This window comes from Mus pahari, chromosome 14 (assembly GCF_900095145.1).
Source record: "Mus pahari chromosome 14, PAHARI_EIJ_v1.1, whole genome shotgun sequence".
Classification (NCBI taxonomy): Eukaryota; Metazoa; Chordata; class Mammalia; order Rodentia; family Muridae; genus Mus; species Mus pahari.
Genome location: NC_034603.1, coordinates 17,598,624 through 17,619,212, shown reverse-complemented (window position 1 = coordinate 17,619,212; position 20,589 = coordinate 17,598,624). Strand labels below are relative to the sequence as shown.

Sequence of the window (20,589 nt, the reverse complement as noted above, 5' to 3'; positions counted from 1 at the left end):
ATCTGCCTCCTTTCTACAAGAGGAGACAATATCCATTCTGCAAGCACCATCGTACAAAATCGACTCTAGCTCTTTGTTTCATATGGACTATAGACTCTGAACTACAAAGTGTTTCAAGAGATCTCCACTTCTACTACGAAGAAAGGAAACACCAGGCCCATGAGGTCTGTTGATGCTCATCTTGTACTAGCTGCTTGGCAAGGACAGGATGAGTATGTAACTGATGACCATTAAACCAGATTGTACTGGTTCTTTGTTATTCTATCCCAAGTCAGTGGCTCTCCCTAGCACCTTCCACAGAGCCCCCTTCACATCCTTGTTCCTTAGGGTATAGATCAGAGGGTTGAGCATGGGGGTGACAATAATATAAAAAAGGGCTACAAACTTCCCCTTCCTATCAGAATAGGTGCCCTTGGGTTGTAAATATGTGTACATGGCTGCACCATAAAACATAGAAACCACCACGAGGTGGGACCCACAAGTCCCCAGAGCCTTTTTGCATCCTGCCATTGACTTGGTCTTCAGCACTGCCTGAGCAATGTTTGCATAGGAGCCCAGAATTAGTGTTATGGGAAAAATCAAGAATACAACTCGGACCACAAACATTTTGGCTTCTGTTNCTTCAGTCTCCTCACAGGCCAACTTCAGGAGACTAGGTATCTCACAGAAGAAGTGGTTCAGTCGGTGTCNACAAAGAGGCACCGCCATCATGAGGCTCGTCTGAATCAGAGAGTTCATGAATCCTCCTACCCATGAAACAATAGCTAGTGAGAGGCAGAGAACAGGGTGCATGATGGTGGTGTAGTGCAGTGGGCGGCACACAGCAGCATAGCGGTCAAAGGCCATCACAACTAGGAGCACACTCTCTGTGGTGGCTAAAGCAAGGAAAAGGAAGAGCTGAGCCACACACCCTCCATAGCTGATGGTTCTGTCATATCCCTGGAGGTTAATCAGAAGCTGGGGCACAATGCTGGTGGTGTAGCACAGGTCCAGGAAGGACAGGTGGCAGAGNAAGAAGTACATGGGTGTTTGAAGCCGAGCATCCAGTTGTGAAATAATAATGATGGTGGAGTTGCCAAAGAGAGTTAGGGAGTAGAAAATGGAAATGAGGACAGAGAGAAGGAGTTCCAGTTGAGGGAAATCAGAGAACCCCACCAAGAGGAAACCCTGTCTAAAACTCGTATTGAGACTTCCCATAGCCTTTCACCTGCTCCAATTACAGAACACAATTCAATGTCAGCTAGGAAGAACACAGATCAGAACATTATTCCAGATAATTCTGAAATACTTCAAAATCAAGCTTTTTCTTCTCTACTTTAAGTCAGTCTTCAATTCTTACCTTTTTCCTCTTGGGACTAGAAATCACGGGACTGTGGTATTGTCTTTTGTTTAAACTATTACCATGCTCTGTATATGTCCTTAACTTCATCTTGTTCCCACAGTCCCATGAATGTTTCACTGTCTGACAGCAGATATAGCATCTTCCTACCTTCCCAAATTGATGTTAAGATCTAACCCAGGGACAGGTAATATTAAAGTTTCTTTGAAAACTATAAAGAGTAAAATATAGCCTTATTAGTCCCTATCAGTTCGTTGGCACCTCTTTGGTTTACTTGACAGAGTATTTTGTGTAGCCTAAGACCCAGGACTAACCAGGATGAAATCACAATTTTGTCTCCACTGCTCCGTTTCCATCATGACTGTGACCAGAACCCCAATCCCCAAAGCCCTACTCGTGATCAGCTGTCCAGTCCTCTTTTCTTGCTAAGTTTGATGAATTAGAAGGCTAAGGAGTCAAGGATACCAGGAAGCCATTTGGACTCCATCTTTGACACTGCTGTGTAAAAGATAGAGAAGCATAAATGGTAAAATAAATATTAATTATCATGTAGATAAACTAATATATTAAAACCACTTACTAACATTTATTAGACCTTTGTGGTGATACCAGATGTGTCATTGTTACCAGTTTTTTAATATTCATACATTCAAGTGTATAATGTCAAAGTTGGCCTTTGCATGGCCATCATCTTAGAATGGTGTGGTGTATTTAGAGTCCTTACTAGAGTCCCTGGGGATCAACTCTAACCCTAAGCAGCTGAATCACCTGTTCAGACAAGTTCATGTTCAATTTTGTGAGTCTCAGTTTAGGTGTTATGCAACAGATTGAAGCAAGGCTTTAAAAAAGAGTGAACGATATCATATATTCTTCGAGCTATTAAGAAGATGCTACATGAAGTTTTTCAAATGTTCTATTATATATTTTAATGACTTCATTTTTATTGACATGTATAAATTATATGTGTAACTGGGTCGTGAGAGGCAATTCAACACACGCATAGAATATAAATTCACAGAACCCAGCTTCCCCTTATTCACACTTTACACCTGCCTTTCCAAACTCTAGTGACCAGCATTCTACATTTAGTTTAGCAACTTTACCTTCCACATGAGAAATATCATGAAGTTCATATCTTTCTGGGTCTTGTAGACTTTGTCTGTACCATTAATCTTGATCATGCAGCAAGGTCTGCTTCATTAACTGCTGGTGATCCATCTCCAAACACACTGTCTAGAGAATGAACAGAACTCAACAAATATTGTTAAATGAATTAGTAAATTCATTCTCCTTCATAAGACCACACAAATGTCATAGAAATGTGTTTCCTGGGTGACATAAAAGGAATAAACAATTATTGTTTCTAATTTAGTGAAATAATGTTTTGACGTTTTAACCATTCCTATTCTATATTTTATAAATGATGCTGTTCGTAAACATAGCTGTGCTTAATATTAATATGATTATAAATTAATCAAAGGTTGGAAACCTTAATAAAGTGATGATTTACATTAATATGAATCAGTAAAACAAGCACTGAACTTCAAATCTTGAAGTATAAGACAGATGAGACTCAGCATGAAAGCCTGAAGTCCACATAGTAGAAAACTAGGTGACCTAAGAATGTACTTACAGAATGCTCAGCACTGGTGATCCTTGCCCACTGACTGTTGAGTCTTATCAAGACTACACAAAAATCTAATACGGACCCTCTTTCACAGTGGGAGGGAAAGTTGACAGTCATTTCCTCAGCTGTTTCTGTCTTCTGTCCCTTGACTCTCTGGCAGGGAATCTGAGACCATTGCTAAGTGACAACACCCTGTCTCCACTCCTCACCACCTGGACACTTCCATTCCTTTGTGCCCATGAGTTCTCTATTCCACTGATGTATCTATTATTCCTTAGACCATTGTTTCAAGCATTTTCCTTTTAATATCTTTAAGTGTACCAAAGTAGGATCTACCCAATTCTGCAAGAATGGGTTATTTTATAGGCTCCATCACTAAAATCAGGCTAATCAATTCTGCAGAAAAATAATCATTGAAATGTCCAAAGCAGCACTATTAAAATATTGTGTTCTTGCTAATGTATGTCTTACCTTGCCTTTACATCTGGCTACTTGTCTATAGAATTTATCTATTATCAGGTTGCACAGTATTTAAGACACCCGTTCCCCCTCATCCCAGGTTCCTTGGTCACCCTCTGCTACTTCTCATCCTTATAGCATCTGACATGTTGAGTAGCTGTCCCCTGCTGTTTATCCCTTTCCCCTCCCTTCCTGGATGTCTTCATCCTTCCCTATCATCATCTGTCACAGTCTTCTTTACCTGTACATCACTGACCATCTTCTATTCCCATATCATAAACTCTTCCTGGAAAAGAGCACCCATGTCAGGGCTTCAGTTAAATTTACTCTATTAATTATACCCAAATATGTCTCCATTCTCATGTATTGTCTGCATTGCAGACTTCACCTTTTTATTTATCTCAATCTTTTCTTTTTATGTGTTTCTAATTATTTGATACTTGATCCTTTGATTGACCATAAAGAGACTCTCCCTTTTAGTTACAGAAAATCTCACAGATAGCAAAGCACTTTCTTGTAAGAAACATCTCATGAAAACAGTCAACATTCCTTCCAGCTCCTTTGCTGGCATGATAAGGATGCTGAAATTATTCAAAACTACAGTATCTAAGGTTTATACATTGTCTCACGGTCTGTGGCTTTTGTCTGCATCTCCTCTCAACTTCCTTTTTTCCTATCAGACTCTGGCACATTAGTCTGTGGAGTCATGGACACCATGCCTCTTCCTTTTGAGAACTATGAATAATGAGTTACTGATAAAATTCCAGTTATCTCCTTAACAGGGGCCTCTCTTGACCATTAATTTAACAAAGACTCTGTGTTAGTTGACATCTCCTTGCCTGTCACATTCACTAGGAAGACCCCTGAACTTCAGCATGTCCAACATGAAACTCATTCTTTCTGGATATTAGAAAAAAAAAACCAACCACTTATTCTCCTGTGTGCTTCATCTCAGAGAAACACTTCTCAGCTATGCTGGCCACTGGACCAGAAAATTAGTCATCAGCCTCTACACTGACATTTTCTGTGAGCACACCCTACATGCCACTCCATTCACAATAGCATTTCTCAATCAGAGATGAAGTCAGTCATTCTGGAAGATTCTCCCACATGTACAAACATTTCTGTTGTGTATAGAGGCCAGGAGTGGTGCTGTGTCTTTTACATTGCACACGGCCTGCCATCACCACCACATATACATGAATTATCTAATCCCAAATGTCAGTGTATGAACTTAACACTCTTGCTTTTTGGGAGGTTCTTTTCTACTTTGGTGTGAACTGAAGACTCTTTGCCGTATAGCCATATGGACATTTCTTCTTCTCATATATCAATTATCATCTGTGACACTAAGTTATGACTTTTAGATCTGTCATGACAGGGCTCATGAGAAACAGAACTATGTCTGCCCTGTTCCTCACGGTTGTTTTTTAACAACAGAAAGACATTTATGGTCTCTGCAAACAATAAAATTCTTGAGAGCAAAGGTCACAATTAATGTTTTTCCATTTTGTCAATGCCATTCCACTACATCACTGATTTTAATAAACCAAGTCATATTCGATTGAGAAATGTCAATCATTCTACTAATTAAAGGAGGTTGTATTAACTCCATTGTTGGTAGAGTCAGCCTTAAATCAATCCATGTTTGGTAGAATGGATTCTACCAAAGCTTTTCTATGCTTGCATAAGTGTTTCTCATAGCATGTTTTCATACACTTTAAATTAAAATATAATTGCATTACTTTCCCCCATTGTTTTCCTCCTTCCAGCCCTTCCCAAGTCACCTCCCTCCAACTCATTTCATGTGCCATCCTCAAATTGGTAACTTCTCTGGTTATTATTGTGATGTGTGTGTGTGTGTGTGTGTGTGTGTGTGTGTGTGTGTGTATACTCTATTTTATCTGCACTTGTAACTTTTCTTTTCTTTTTTTTTAAGGGTTTTTCGAGACAGGGTTTCTCTGTATAGTCCTGGCTGTCCTGTAACTCACTCTGTAGATGAGGCTGGCCTCGAACTCAGAAATTCGCCTGCCTCTGCCTCCCAAGTGCTGGAATTAAAGGCATGGGCCACCATGTCTAGCTGCACTTGTAACTTTTTATTAGTTGATAGAAGACTCAGCTCACCATCAAAACTTCTTAGACACCATTGTATCCTTCTGTGCATGTTCCACCATAGCCTCCTCCTCCTCTTCCTCTTCCTCCTCCTCCATAGACAGAACTGCTGCTTACTCCTCCCAAACTTCTCATGCTAAAATCATCCAGCATCTCACTCTAGTCCACATCTTTCTTATGACATGAGTTTCAAGGTTCTATCATGTCCTTAGCAAAAGCAACCAGCATTTTCTAGCATTTAGTCAGCTCATATGACCTCCAAAAGATGAACAACCAATTCACATCCTGTTTAAACACAGATGCCTCGTGTAGACCAGGATTTCCCCTCATGGCTCCCTTCTTGTCTACTCCAAGAAGTCTTCCTTGATGTATCATCAACAGCTCTGACTTTGCCTCTACTCCTTGTTGCCTAGCTGTGGTGTATGTGCCTTATTTTACATGTTATTGCCTTGGCATCACAGAAACTAAATTTTGTAAAAACGCTATTAAGCCAATCTTTACACTTAACGAGGTAACCAAGATGTTTATCAAGTTCTCTAATTTTATGCAACTGGAAAGTTGGTAAAATTACTGTGCAACCTGCTGTGTATGCTTGAGTGGGAGGACAGAGAAAGAAAGACTCAATTAGTGCTAAAGTTGCCTGAGTTCCACCTTTCCACACTCAAACCAGGGACACAGCTGAGCCTTGCATAACTGCCTCATGCCATGCCTGGTGTTGTCTGGTTTTGTCTGTGGAGACAGAAATGCCACTGAGTCATTACTCACCCACCTTACCTTTCTGGGTTCTCTTGGCCATCACAGGTGAGGTGAGCACTCCATGACACTGTTATCAGGTACATCGGACCTTATTTCATCTGTAAGGTAGAGTGCTTGTGAGAGAGTTACTGTCCAGGAGAGGTTGTGATGGAAGTAGTTTCTTCGTTGAGCTGTGGAGATTGCTGAGATTCATAACTTAGGGCAAGGAACCACCACTGCCCCTGTCCTACCTCACTCGGGCTAAGTTGGACCAAGTGACAGTTTTAACACTGCATCAGTTACTGTCCCTAAAACTGAACCCTTTGATTATGTCCTAGGGGTATTGCCAATTTTAAAATTCACAAAAGGGAGAGTATTTTTTTATGAAGTAAGTCTCTAGAGGCCTGTAGGCTCCAATGAGACAATTAAAATTAACCAATAGCCTTCCCAAAATCTGAATCACAGGCCTCAATTTTTCCTATTCCCCATATATTGCTTTAAATAACTGATTATTATTTAGTATCCTCACCAAACTCCAAAGATCAGAAAATACTATCCGCAAACTGTCTCACTGAAATTAATAGGAGCTGAAGAGCAGCTGCTGTCCCTTTGAAGGAGCATCCTATCTCTCTCTGTAGATAACTCAGTCTCCATCCTGTAGGCCTTCTGGCTTTAAATCCTGAGATTTTAAATTATTTACTACATTTCTTTCTTTCTCTTTTCTTTCTTGTGTGTGTGTGTGTGTGTGTGTGTGTGTGTGTGTGTGTGTGTGTGTGTGTGTGTGCTGGCTTGGAAGTCAAAGGACAATTCACAAGAGTGTGTCCTCTCTTTCTAGCATGTGGGTTCCAGAGATGTGGTCATGCCTCATGATTTAGTGTCTCAGTGAAGAGAACCATGCCCTTACATGGCTTTCAGCTCTTCCTTCAGAAACTGCCCTTTGAGCTTCAAGGCCTTCTCCTTCACTCTCACCTTCACTGTCACAGGACAACTCATCTTCCACACACAGAGCAGCTTCTCAAAGACTGAGGGCATGTACTAACTTCATGTAGTACAGTTTATACATGAAAATAATGTACACATTTTAGTGAATGAGTTCTGTGAGATTAAGGTTTAATTGTAGCTTAAGGAATTAAAAGTTAACAAGAAAAAAATCATGACTGATGAGATATGTTTAATATAATGTCCATTTTATACCTTATCCTTTCTATTGTTTGCTTACATCTTATATTTAATTTTGCCACATTTAGTATTTTTTCTTTTGTTGCCTACTTTAATACATACATTTATATATATACATATATATGATAATCATTTTGCTTTTGTTTGTTAATTTCTCATGTATGTTTTAAGATTGTTCTGTATGTTTCTTCACAATGACAATTGGTGCTCATTACTGTTCTTATGTATAATTCGTATACTTCCGCTCTCCTTTTTCTATCTTTCTTATCTCCTCCTCTTCATACTTTGCAACTATAATTTGACATGGTTTAACAACTTTAAATCCTATGGCTATTACCAATATCCTAACCAGGTACTTTCCCACCCTGGTATATTTCTTAATTAATCTAATGCTAGTTTGTATCCTGGACCGCCCTACTTCCCTTCTGCTCCTAACTAAAATCCTAACATGCTCTGTAGTATCTTTGTCAGTCTTTGTTGGCTCGTATGCTATTTACCTACTGAGCTGTGACTGACTGTGTTTTGGTACAGTTTCTTTAACATTCAAAGTTTTCCAATAGCAGTAGGATGACAGCCTGCCAATGTGCAGACATAAACAGAGCCTTCCAAGTGGTTCCTAGGCTAGCCACTGAGTTAAAAGTTAAGTTAACCTAAGAGGGTTAGAAGTACTCTGCTAATACAATACTCTAAGTTATACAAGAGCCACAAAAACCACACTGATGTCAAAGGGGAATTGTTTACTTGTAAACATTTTTCTGAAACACTAGATTAAGCCTTAGTTTGGTTCTAAGTTTGTTCTAAGTTTGGTTCACACTGGGTTTTGAAGACAAAACACATGTCATTGAGGCTAAGACTCACTCAGTAAGGAGGAAACTCCTTATCAGGAAAGAGTACCACAGCAACAGTGTTGGAATGAAGCATGTCACAATTGTCCAACAAAAATGATGGCCAGTAGGAACGTGGGTTGACAAAGGTGTACCTCAAAGGCCAACTGGAAACCCTGACCCAGCATACATAAGAAAAGTTCATTAGGAAGGAACAGAGTCTTACATAGCCACAGACAGACCGACAACATAGGCAAGATGTATAAAATTATGCTCATCCTTTGTAAAGCTGGTACATTTGCATAAACCTCTGTGCAACCCAACCCTAAACAGGATACCTCCTGAAGGAACCCTGAAGAAGAGGAGGCCCAAAGAGCGTAAGAGCCAGAGAGGATGGAAGATGCCAAAGAGACAAAGCCTTCTACATCAACAGGAGAGATGCATAGGGTAACTCACAGAGACCTAGACAACATGTACAGGGTCTGCACCAGATGGGGTCCTAGAGCTGAAAGAAGAAGTGGGCATATGCCCTCACCCTTATCCCAGAAGCTGTGTCCAATTGACAACCATTTGCAAATGAAAATTCAGTTTCTTCCAAGGGAGTCTCCTTGGGGAAACAAACCCCTCTTAAGTGTAGGATGCATGCCAGGAAGTAGATGGCCAATAGGAAATGAACTCAGTGGCATCTTTGGAGGTTCCTGGTCTTCTAGTGTAGTCTCAGGGTGATGTTTAACTTTACCTTATTTTTCATTTCTATTTTGCTATATATGTGTGTGTGTGTGTGTGTGTGTGTGTGCATGTGTGTATTTTTTTTCTCTCACACATCTTTTGCATATATATTATGGCTTTCAGTTTAGTGCTTTTATGGGATTCCTGAGTTCCTGAATGAGTGTGTCTCTGTTTCATGTGCCTTCTCTTGAGCTCTTTTTCTTCCATTTGTTTATTTTTTTCCAATTTCGATGTGTTAGTTTTTGCTTTATCTTATATTTTATTATTATCCCATAGAAGTCTTTTCACTTTCTAATGAGAGACAGAAAGGGGTGGGTGCAGGTGGAAGGGGAAGTGGAGAGGAACCAGGAGGAGTAGAAGGAAGCGAAGCTGTAATCAGGATGTGGATATACTATGTGAGAAAAAAAATCTTTTCAATCAAAGAATAAAAAGACAAAACAAAAACTGTCTTCAAAGTCTACAAAAGCAAAGAACGTGTCACAAAGTTGTCTCATAAAGACAATGATCTTGTATCTATGTCCTAGGATGAGGTAGCAGTTATCCCTGTTACTTCAGGTTACACCCCATGAGTCTCCCACACCAAACGCTATCACCTATACAGAGACAAATGACTATCGGGTCCTTGGCTCCTGAGCTGAGTACAGTGAGGCTGTTTTGTTTGGGGCTGAACACTAACCAAGCAGGAACAGAGTGAAACACTGTTAACTGTAAATTGCTTGTGAGGGTTTGAATAGTTCATAGCTCCAACCCCAGCCCCAGGACAACCTGTAAATCCACACCCTGCTTTCTCCAATAAAACCTTTGTGGCTACAGTGTTTCGTGCAGCCTGATTTGCATCTGCGGTACATGCACAACAACTAGAAGACAGAGGCAGAGAAGCCCTCCAGTAGAAATCGCTGTGGTATGCAATAGGCTTTCGGGTGGGATGTTTGAATTACATTCAGGACATATGGTTGGAAGTGGCAGTATTTTGAGGAGCACAATAGCTCCATCTGATAGACAGCCTTCAAGAACAGCCTGTGGAAAGCACTAAAGAAGTCTCATTTGTAGGATTCACTAGAGAAATATCTATCTGTTGGCACCCATCTCAGGAGTATTCTGTAAGTCTCTCAGGTCACCTGAGGGAAACTGACTCAGTGCATTTCCAGGAAAACTCTTTCACAGGTAAATTGGGCTGGACACTGTTTGGGAAGGTGACTGAGTGCCTAAGGTTCAGTTCAGTACTGTGAGATACACTCCCATCTGTGCAAAATTACTAGAGTAACAGTAAAGTATACTCTCTTACTATCCTTCATTATTTCCATATTGATCAAAAACAAGTGAGAAGGATGTTGACCCAAGTGTCTTGGTTAGAGGTGGGACTATGTCTACCTCTTCTCCTCAGGGAGTTTGGTTGGTTTGAACCTGTGTAGGTCCTGTACATGCTGTCTATATGAGTTGATATGTGTATCATTCCAAAGCCCCACACTTAACTAAGATTCTAATGGGAGTTGATGCCCCCTGAGAAAGGGAAAATCAGTTTTCCCAATGGGGTGTCACTGGGTATTTCAACCACACTCCAAGGTAGGCCCTATGCCAGAGAGAAGTTTGCCAACATACATTAAACAGATGCCATGGTGTGTGTGTGTGTGTGTGTGTGTGTGTGTGTGTGTGTGTGTGTGTGTGTGTAGTATGCACACACTTTTTGTTTTGGTTCATTTTGTATTTTTTTGTCTTAATTATTTTTGGCTGCTTGGTTGGTTGATTTGGGGTTTTGATTCACTTTGCTTAGAGAGAGACAGAACACAGGTGAGTAAGAGGTATATGTGTTGGGGGGGGGATTGGAGTGATGGCCCAGCAGTTAAGATCACTGATTAATCTTCCAAAGGTCCTGAGTTCAATTCTCAGCACCCATGGCAGCTCATAACTGTCTATAACTAAGTCCAGTCCCACTGGATCCAACACCCTCACAGAGATAAACATGCAGACAAAACACCAGTGTGCACAAAATAAAAGTAAATAAATCATTTGTTAAAAGTATTTTTTAAAGGGTGGGGAATATTTGGGAGGAGTTAGGGGAGGGAAAAGAATATGATCAAAATATAATTGTATGGGAGAGAGAGCTGGAGAGAAGGCTCAGTGATTCAGAACACTGGCTGTTCTTCCCGAATACCCAGGTTCAATTTCCAGCAACCACATGACAGCTCGCAACTCTTTGTAACTCTAGTTCCAGGGGATCTAACACCCTCACACAAACCTATGTGGAGGCAAAACACCAAAGCACAAACAAGAATAAATAAATCATTTAAACATATGGTGTATGAGAAAAATTAAATAAAAATGCTCTTAGATTAGGCTGGAGAAATGGCTCAGCCATTAAAGGCTAAACTCACACCCAAGAAATGTTCATAGATTGTAATAATTAATGATGACATTAAATCAACCTTATCTTCTTGTGTTATATCCTGTTAACATTTCTTTTCTCAAGATGAGCAAGCTTCACAGTAGAAAGTCCTATCTGAGTGGGACTGGCACTTGGGAGGCAGAGGCAGGAGGATGTCTGTGAGTCCAAGGTCCTCTATAGTGAGATAACTTGAGAGAGAGAGAGAGAGAGAGAGAAGAAGAAGAAGAAGAAGAAGAAGAAGAAGAAGAAGAAGAAGAAGAAGAAGAAGAAGAAGAAGAAGAAGAAGAAGAAAGAGACAAGAGAGAGAGAAAAGAGAGAGAAGAACCAGAAGAACCAGAAGAAGAGGAAGAAGAAGAGAAAGAGGAAGAGGAGGAGGGAGAGGGAGAGGAGAAAAAGGAGGAAGAAGAGGAAGTGGAGGAGGAGAAGAAGAGGAAAAGAAGAAGGAAGAAGAGGGAGAGAAGGAAAAGGAGGAAGAAAGGAGGAAGAAGAGGAGGAGGTAGAGGAGGAGAAGAAGGAAGAGGAGGAGAAGGAAAAGAAGAAGGAGAAAGATAAGGAGTGGGGAAGGGAAAGATAGGAAGTCCTACCAACACTTTAGATTCTTAAGCACAGACTCATGCTGAAAGTTGTCTGTGTCAAGAATTTAGTAAGTAGAGCAAGCCATGATTAAAATGAGATAGCTTCTGTTCTGAGCATGAAAATCTTTCCCACTCACTCCTAAAAATATATTCCAATGCAGATAAAATAGAAGAAATGAGCAGTAAGCAAAAAATGGCTCTCCCCCGAGACAGTTCTCTTCTTAATTGCCATATAGAATTTCAAGTCTTCAAAATGCTGCAGTTTTACTAGTAGGTTTTGGGAAAGAAGTCACAGAATCGCTTTTCATATTGTTTTTTCTCAGAAAATGAGAGAGGGAACACGTGTGCACACAGCTACAGTGCTGTGTGAAAGACTTTCTTGAGTCTTCTTAGGACAGAGGAGGTGGAGATCTTCAATACTGGGAGATATGTCATATTGACAGAGCTTGCTTATTAAATTTAATCATTGACAGTTCCAGACAAGTATATAATACAATCTGATTACACTCACACTCTCCACTGTGTGTGTGTGTGTGTGTGTGTGTGTGTGTGTGTGTGTGTGTGTGTGTTGAGAAAAGATACTCTAAACTACTTCATTTTCTATTTAACAAGAACAGGTAATGAGAAAATTTATTGCATATACACTATACATCAAATGCTGAGAGTGATTAATATCATGCTCATTTTACTGAAAAGGAAACTAACACTAAGGTAAAGTAGATGCCTGGACCACTCAGAGCTCTAGCAAGGTGTAAGCGCAAATATATGTGATAGCAAAGTCCTGGGCTTTTCAGCACGCAGACCTAGGCCATCAGTGGGAAGGTGTGGTACTCTGAATGAGAACAACCCCCATAGATATATATATTTGAATGCATGGTCTCCAGTTGACGAAACTCTTTGGGAAAGATGAGGAGGTATGGCCATATGAGAGGAGATGTGTCACTAGAGGCAGTGTGGGGAATTGCAAGCTGGTCTCCAGTCGAGCTGAGGTCATAATTCACCTACATGACATGGTAGGCGTTCCCTCATGCTCCTGGAACCCCGGCCCCCTTAGCCATCCAAAGGGGCTGTGATGTGCTCCTAAGCAAACCATTGCAGGCATAACTTTTGAAATCCACACTATGCAGATATCCACTGGTGTTCTGCTCTTTTGTTATAATTACTCTACAGGTCTATTGCCACATGGGACCTTCTGCCGCAGATCCATCTGAAACAGCGCCATCTACAGAGACCTACAGACAAAGCTGCCTTCCTCCAAAAATCTCATCTGACTGAGAGCTCCTGAGACAAGTACTGAACCACAGAAGACAGACAAGGGACCTTCCAGTTACAGATGGAATTTTTGCTAAAGCCAAATGGCTGCTGAACTTTGGGGAAAGTTATATGATACTGAGGAATGCATAATGTCTATATAGATTAATTCATTGCTGTTCAAAATGGATGTTATTTCTCTCTTCCTCTCTCTCTCTCTCTTTCTCTCTCCTGCCTTCTCTCTTTCTCCCTGCATTTCTATAATAAAGCTCTTAAACCATAGAGTCTCTGCTCTGCTACATCTAGGCCCGCTGAGCACTCTCATCAGTGTTGGGAACTTCTTCCCCTATTCCCTTGCTCCCCCTTTTCCACCTCCGCCACATGGGTCAGGCATGCTCACCTGTGGGAAAATGGCCCAGCAGCCCCCCAACTCCTGTGTCCGCCTGCCCAGAGCACAGGGGAACTCTGGCTGGCCCAGTTTCCTTCCCAACTTTTCCCCGGGCCTCCCCTGGCCCCCTTTTATTTTGTTCCCAACAAGGCAGACTTTGAAGTTTCTCCATTTAACTAAATAAAGCCATGTCTGAATGTCTCTATGTCACGTACTCTATGAAACGGCTCTGTTCATGATCTGATCATTTTCTCCAAGTATCATAGAAGAGTAAATAATGTGATAAACTTTTGAAACAGACTCTGAAACAGCAAGCATCTGACAAGGTCGCCAAAATTTAGAAACAGCAGCAATGAACTTGTGTGCTCTGCCTAGGATCATAGCATGAACTATGTGACATCACCTTAGGATCTGACTTTGTGAAGAGTCACTCAGAATTAAATAAATAGATAGATAGATAGATAGATAGATAGATAGATAGATAGATAGATAGATAGATAGATCTGTCACTCCCCACAACTCCTCAGGGTGCCTCTTCTTTTTTTTTCCAATTTTTATTGGTATTTACTTCATTTACATTTTAAATGCTATCCCAAAAGTCCCCTATACCCTCCCCCCCCAGCTCCCCTACCCACCCACTCCCCCTTCTTGGCCCTGGTGTTCCCCTGTACTCAGTTTATTTTTGAAGGCTGTGCAGCAGTCAGCACTTACTCACTGCTGAGCAATGACCAGACAGTGACTTAAAAGGAACCATAGGAGCTCCTTGCTTCCACCTTCCACAAGGAAGGCAGCTAGTCCTGGTGCCTACTGAGGACATGCTTAATATTTTTGACAGCTTCATAAATGCATATCTGAATTTTGATCATTTTACCCCATGTTATCTTGTCTCCTCTCCTTGCCTTGTCCAGTGGAACCTTTCCTCTTCACAAGCCCAGAGGATTGTTTCCTAGAGAACCCTAGGCTCAATTCTCCTGAAGCCATTACAGAAACAAAATGTTTTGTTGTTGTTGTTGTTGTTGTTGTTGTTTTTACTACCTGGAGTCTGTGCCTCTCCCTAGCACCTTCCACAGAGCCCCCTTTACATCCTTGTTCCTCAGCGTATAGATCAGAGGGTTGAGCATGGGGGTGACTATAGTATAAAAAAGGGCCACAAACTTTCCCTCATTCTCAGAATAGCTGTCATTTGGTTGCAAGTACGTGTAGATGGTTGAGCCATAAAACATAGAAACCACAAGGAGGTGGGACCCACACGTCCCAAAAGCTTTTCTGCGACCAGATGTTGACTTGACCTTCAGTACTGCCCTGGCAATGTGTGCATAAGATCCTAGAATCAGTGTTGCTGGGAAAACCAAGATTATGGCTCTCGCCACAAACATCTTGGCCTCTGTTCCAGCTGTATCCTTACAAGCCAACTTGAGGAACACAGGCATCTCACAGAAGAAATGATTCAATCGATACCTGCAGAGAGGCATGGCCATCATGAGACCTGTTTGGATCAGAGAGTTCACGAGACCTGCTACCCAAGAAGAGATAGCCAAAGCCTGGCACAGAAGAGGGTGCATAATGGTTGTGTAGTGGAGTGGACGACACACAGCTGCATAGCGGTCAAAGGCCATCACCACTAGAAGCATACTCTCTGTGGAGCCCAGGGCAAGGACACTGAACAGCTGGGCCACACACCTTCCATAGGTGATGGTATGGTCCTGTGCTTCAATATTGATGAGGAGCTGGGGCACGGTGCTCGTGGTGTAGCAGAGGTCCAGGAAGGAGAGGTGGCAGAGGAAGAAGTACATGGGGGTGTGCAGTCGAATGTCCAGTTGTGATAGAGCGATGATGGTGGTGTTGCCAAAGAGAGTTAAGGAGTAGAAAATCAAAACATAGATAAAAAGAATGAGTTCTAATTGAGGCCAGTCTGAGAAGCCCACCAAAATGAAGCCTTTACCGAAACTGGTGTTAAAGCTTCCCATAGTCTCTGACCTGCAGCAGAGGACAATTCAATGCATCCGATGGAGGAAACGGATTAAGGCTGTTCACAGCCTTCTTCAAGCAATCCTAAATCATCTTTTTGATTATTCAATTCTATTTTATTGAGTGTTTCATTCCTATCTTCTCTTCTATATACTGAACATCTCTGGATTAAGAATAATGTTCCTTTTCTTTGGACTATAGCTCAGCTTTTTGTTCCAAGATTTTGACCTGGCAGTTCTTCGGTCTTGCAGATTGTAACTTTCTTGTTCAAAAGTAAAGAAGAGCTTTGAAAGTCCAAGGTCTACCGACATACCATAGCACCCTATGTTGTTAGCTTTTATTCCTTCTTTTAATCTATTGTTAGCTTGTTACAGATCTGAATCCCGGCACAGGCAGATGGCAATCACAATGTTGACCCCTGGGTCCTCCTCGGCCTCCTTCTGCACCATGGATATTGTCAGTTTACCCATCCTAGAGTCCCACTCATAGACGCTGCCATCTGCCACAGAACACTGAGAAGTAGTTTCGTTTCTTTGGGGAAGGAAATAGCAAGAAATATGTTCCTTGTGATAAGTAAGGAGAGTGCCCCTCCTTGAACCTGATTCTTCAGATAAAGATGTCTATAATTCAGCTCCACAAAAGATCTTTTCTTCTTCTCTATCCAAACATTCTTTAAAATATTTCTTGCTAGCTCCTCCTGTTCACTTGATAACATCCATGCTATGTGTGTCTGTCCTTCTAGGAGCAACTGTAGCAGAAGAAAAGTCAAATATAAAAATAAAAACTAATGTTTATTACAAAAATAATAAAAAGTGAATAAATATTGTCACTGCCTTTTTGGTACTGAGGGTGACAAATGAGCACTACCTTCATTTAAGATCCACCATGGCTATTAAAATGTGCTTTTACCATTTTATCTCATAAAAATAAGTTTCCTCTAAGTCTGCAGATTAATTGCTGACATACTGGTTAATGATGGAAGTATGATAGACATAAACTATCACTCTCCTCAAGAGGTGGGGGCTTCTCATAAACATATGAGTAAGATTATATGAATGCCAAAGAGAGAAAAACAAACATGAGACTCCAAAATCTAGCCTATGATGAGTATGAAACGTTTTTGCATAATTAACTAGTTCCTTTTTCTGTCAAGCTTAACAAACCAGAATAATGTCATCAGTGGTCAATGCTGAACTCAAAGCAGTACCATATCCCCACAGATCAACTCTATCAGGGGCCAGCTGTGCCTCCTGTTCTGAAATATATGCTTCTGTGAGCCTTGGCTTACTTTACCTGTAAAAAATATGGTAATAATAACTTGATCCAAGCGATTGTGGCTGTGGTTGCATGAAATAACATATCATGTATACTGCAAAAATTTTGTTTGTTCTCATTGTTAATCCTGTTCTGCCTTCAACACTAACAGTTAACTCAGGCAAATGAGACGGCATAACTCACAATTGTATGTCCACCACTCACTGTAGTAGCTGGAAAATAACTATCAAAGAAAATTATTCCCTGCCTGACTGACTGACTGAGTAAATGAATGAATGAGTGGTTGAATGAATGAATGAGTGTATAGATGAATGAGTGTGTGCCTTTGTAACCCTGGCACCATGTCTGCTGTACATGGATTTCCCAACAGTCTGAACTGTTCTTCACTTATTAGCACAGGGCTTTTATTCACTGTATCCTTCTATACAAGATTTTATATCATGACATATAGAAATAAATAACAGATTTTCTTTTATATTTCCATTTTTAAATGTTGTGTGAATGGGTGTTTTGTCTGCATCTATGTCTGTGCACCCTATGTATGCCTGGGGGCCACAGAGCCCAGAAGAGGACATTGAATCTCCTAGGACCAGAACTACAGATAATTGTGACCCACTAGGTGGGTGTTAGGAGTAGAACCCAGGTCCTCTGGAAAAACAGAAAGTGCACTTAACCATGAGCAGTGATCTAACATGATAAAACTCAGAACTTTATGTCACTGGTGTTCATTTTAACTAATGAAAAGTTTAGATAATTTTGAAGCAGGGGCATGAAGCTTAATTTTCAATAGTTGGTGTTTCCCAGATAGATGTTAGACCCAGGACTGGCAATACCCGTGAGGAACCAGGAGCTGAACTGGCAAACTCAGAAACTTATAGGCTCCAAACCCTGTTTTTTTTTTTAAAAAAAAAAAAAAAAAACAATTAGGGACTTATTTCGGCTTTAGAAGGTAGCCAGCGTTACAGCTTCTGGGATACAAATAGGGGGGTGGGGAAGGGCCAAGAAGCCATCCTCAACTGATAGCCACCGCAAATGAAAATTTAGTTTTTTTCAAGGGAGTCACAGTGCGGGGGGAAAAAACTTCATGCCCAGCAGTAGATGGCCGACAGGAAGTGAACAGCATATTAGGAGGTTCCCTGCCTCACAATGTTTGTTAGGGCATTTAAAAATCTTATTCTTATTTTTATATTATTAGATGATTATATATTTATTCCTAGCTTTTTATCCTGTAGGTCCTTTGCATATATATATATATATATATATATATATATATATATATATATATATAATATGCATATACATTATGACTTCCAGGTTAGTGCTTTTAAGGGATGCCTGAGTGTGTAAATGGGAGGGGCTCTGTGCCTGTATCTGTATATTGTCCCTTTTCTTGGGCTCTTTTATTTCTGCTGTTTTTACTGTTCTATTCTGATGTGTTAGTTTTTGCTTTCTCTTATTATATATTATACTCTATTATTATCCTTGAGAAGCCTGTTTGTTTTCTAATAAGAGACAAAAAGGGGGGTGGGTGGGATGAGGGTGGGGGGAAGCTCAGAGGAGTAGAAGGAGAGAAAATCATAATCAGGAAATATGATGTGTGGAAAAAATAAAAGGGGAGAAGAATCCCAGCTAAGACTACAGATCCTGTGACTGGAAGCTTAGTGCTCTGGGCTTCACCACCAGTGGTCATGAGGGAATTCTGACAGCAGCCAACAAGAGGATGTCCTCTGCTCAAGGAAGCTAGGGACCAGGGAAGGTCTAACAGCTCTCTATTGGGGATTTTTACTTCCCCGGCATCCAACATCTTGCCGATTTAAAATAAAAACAAATGTAAAAAGTCTGTTTACCACATATACACAAGGAACACTAAATAAACCCAGTAGAGTGCATGTGTGTGTATATAAAAAAAAATCAAAAAAGGAGAGGTCATGAGTTTGAGAGGGAGTGTGGGCATGGATGAAGTCAGGGTAGAAGGGGAGATGGAAATGATATAAACACACACTACCTGCTTATGAAAAGCTCCAAAAATCCAAATTTACAGTAAGAGATTAGTTTTTGTAAGTGTGTGTGTTTACAAATTGAGGCTTATTGTTAACATTAACAGCATTCTACTCTTTGTCTGTCTCAGTCACAGTTGGATAATTTTAATAATTTTTAGTAACTAGGTCACATGAATGTAGATGACAATCCCAAATAACCAAATTAACTCTAAGAGAGAAAAACAAAGTTAGATGTGTCACACTTCCAAGTATATTACAGAGAAACAGTAACTTTAAAAACAGTAAAGAACACAGAGACCACTTGGAGGGAAGAGAGAGCCAGAGACAAATCTGAATGCACACAGTCAACTGCTGTTCTGAGAGTGGCAGGAGGACACGAAGAACGTAGGAGAGTCTCTCATGTAAGCAGTGCTGGGAGAGACGCATTTACACAGCAAAGATAAAGCTACCACTGTTGAACATCCTTCACAAAGCTCAGCTCAACGATGACAAAAGAGGCATCAGCCCTTGAAAAACCTCATGGAGCCAATTGAGGGACACTAGGTAAGCTGAATAAGTGGTCAGAATTGGAAACAAAACTTGTATAACCTCAATGGTACATCAGTCTGCCTTTCTACATATACCATCATTGTCTGTTGCCTATAGCATTACACACTGAAGAGAAATCACATTACATTCACTCTATCCCATAAGCATTTAGGGTAATGTTCAAGACTCCTTTATGAAATGTTTAATAATAACATACCAATATTTTATAGCATAAGACCAGAAAGGATGAGTCTAGCCACCTTAATTATAATTCAAAGTCTTAACAAATAAATTATAGTTTATAATCTGACTCCCAACACAGAACCCTACCTCCAAGTAAGAATGCTCTCCCATCCTTTGCCTCTCTAATAAACAGTTCCTCATTTACTTTGATCATCTCAGACCATGGCTCAGTCTCTGTCCCTGCTTCTGGTGTCTACAATTGGCTTTGCATCTTAGGTCCTAGGCATCCAAGAAATTGACTTTCAGAAGGAATCATGAATTCAGGGTATCTCACCCAGTCAGTACTCACCACCGCTCTGGAAAGAAAACAATTGTGTTGACTTTCCTCAATCCTGCTGGTTTCCGGATGATATGAAACCCAGGTCACACTGGTGTCAGCTAGAAGTGTGTGAGATAAACCTGGTTCTCTTTGGTCCCAACTGCATCTGTGGTACTGAAGGCTGAACCTCAGCTCTATGTTCCTGGAGAAGTGATGCTTATTTGAGGCCACCGCCCCAGCAGTCTCACCTGCTGAGGCTCATAACTAAAGGGAAGGGGAGAGCCTGTATTTTTCTTTGGCTCATCTCCATAGTCAACTCAACCTAGACAGGAGCTGGTATATCATCCAATCTGACCTTAGGGCAGACTATACTATGCTTGCCCCTGGGACACTGCCTGGCCTCTCTAATCGAAGTGAAACATGATTGTTTACTCAAGTGTGGCCTTGGAGACCTCTGGGGACCCTAAGCATATTATAATTAACTGACTGCTTCCATATCTGCTCTCCACAGCTCCCTTTATCCCCTTATACTGCTCAATCCAAGGCGACTCATCCAGGTCCTCAAACCACACCTTTTTTATATAATTTCCTCATAATTTCCCAACTTTGACCAATGTCTAATCAGCCTTTCCATCAGACCATATACCAGGTCTCACATAACCCAACCTTGTTCATCATAATCCTAATAACAACTTCTTCTTCCTCCTCCTCCTCC

At 40.8% G+C, this 20,589-nt stretch overlaps 2 protein-coding genes across 2 annotated transcripts; both read right to left on the bottom strand.

The window, feature by feature from the left end:
• Positions 1–261: 261 nt before the first annotated feature.
• LOC110332591 (olfactory receptor 10-like) lies at positions 262–1,197 on the bottom strand. The gene has a single exon (XM_021213865.1). The coding sequence runs from the start codon at positions 1,195–1,197 to the stop codon at positions 262–264; it is 936 nt and encodes a 311-aa protein (XP_021069524.1).
• Positions 1,198–14,632: 13,435 nt separating this feature from the next.
• On the bottom strand, positions 14,633–15,571 carry LOC110332590 (olfactory receptor 10-like). Its single transcript, XM_021213864.1, has one exon. The coding sequence runs from the start codon at positions 15,566–15,568 to the stop codon at positions 14,633–14,635; it is 936 nt and encodes a 311-aa protein (XP_021069523.1). The 5' UTR covers positions 15,569–15,571.
• Positions 15,572–20,589: the final 5,018 nt, after the last annotated feature.

What these genes read in the sequence shown, in the direction of transcription:
- LOC110332590 (XM_021213864.1), bottom strand. Translation starts at nt 15,568, where the DNA reads ATGGGAAGCTTTAACACCAGTTTCGGTAAAGGCTTCATTTTGGTGGGC.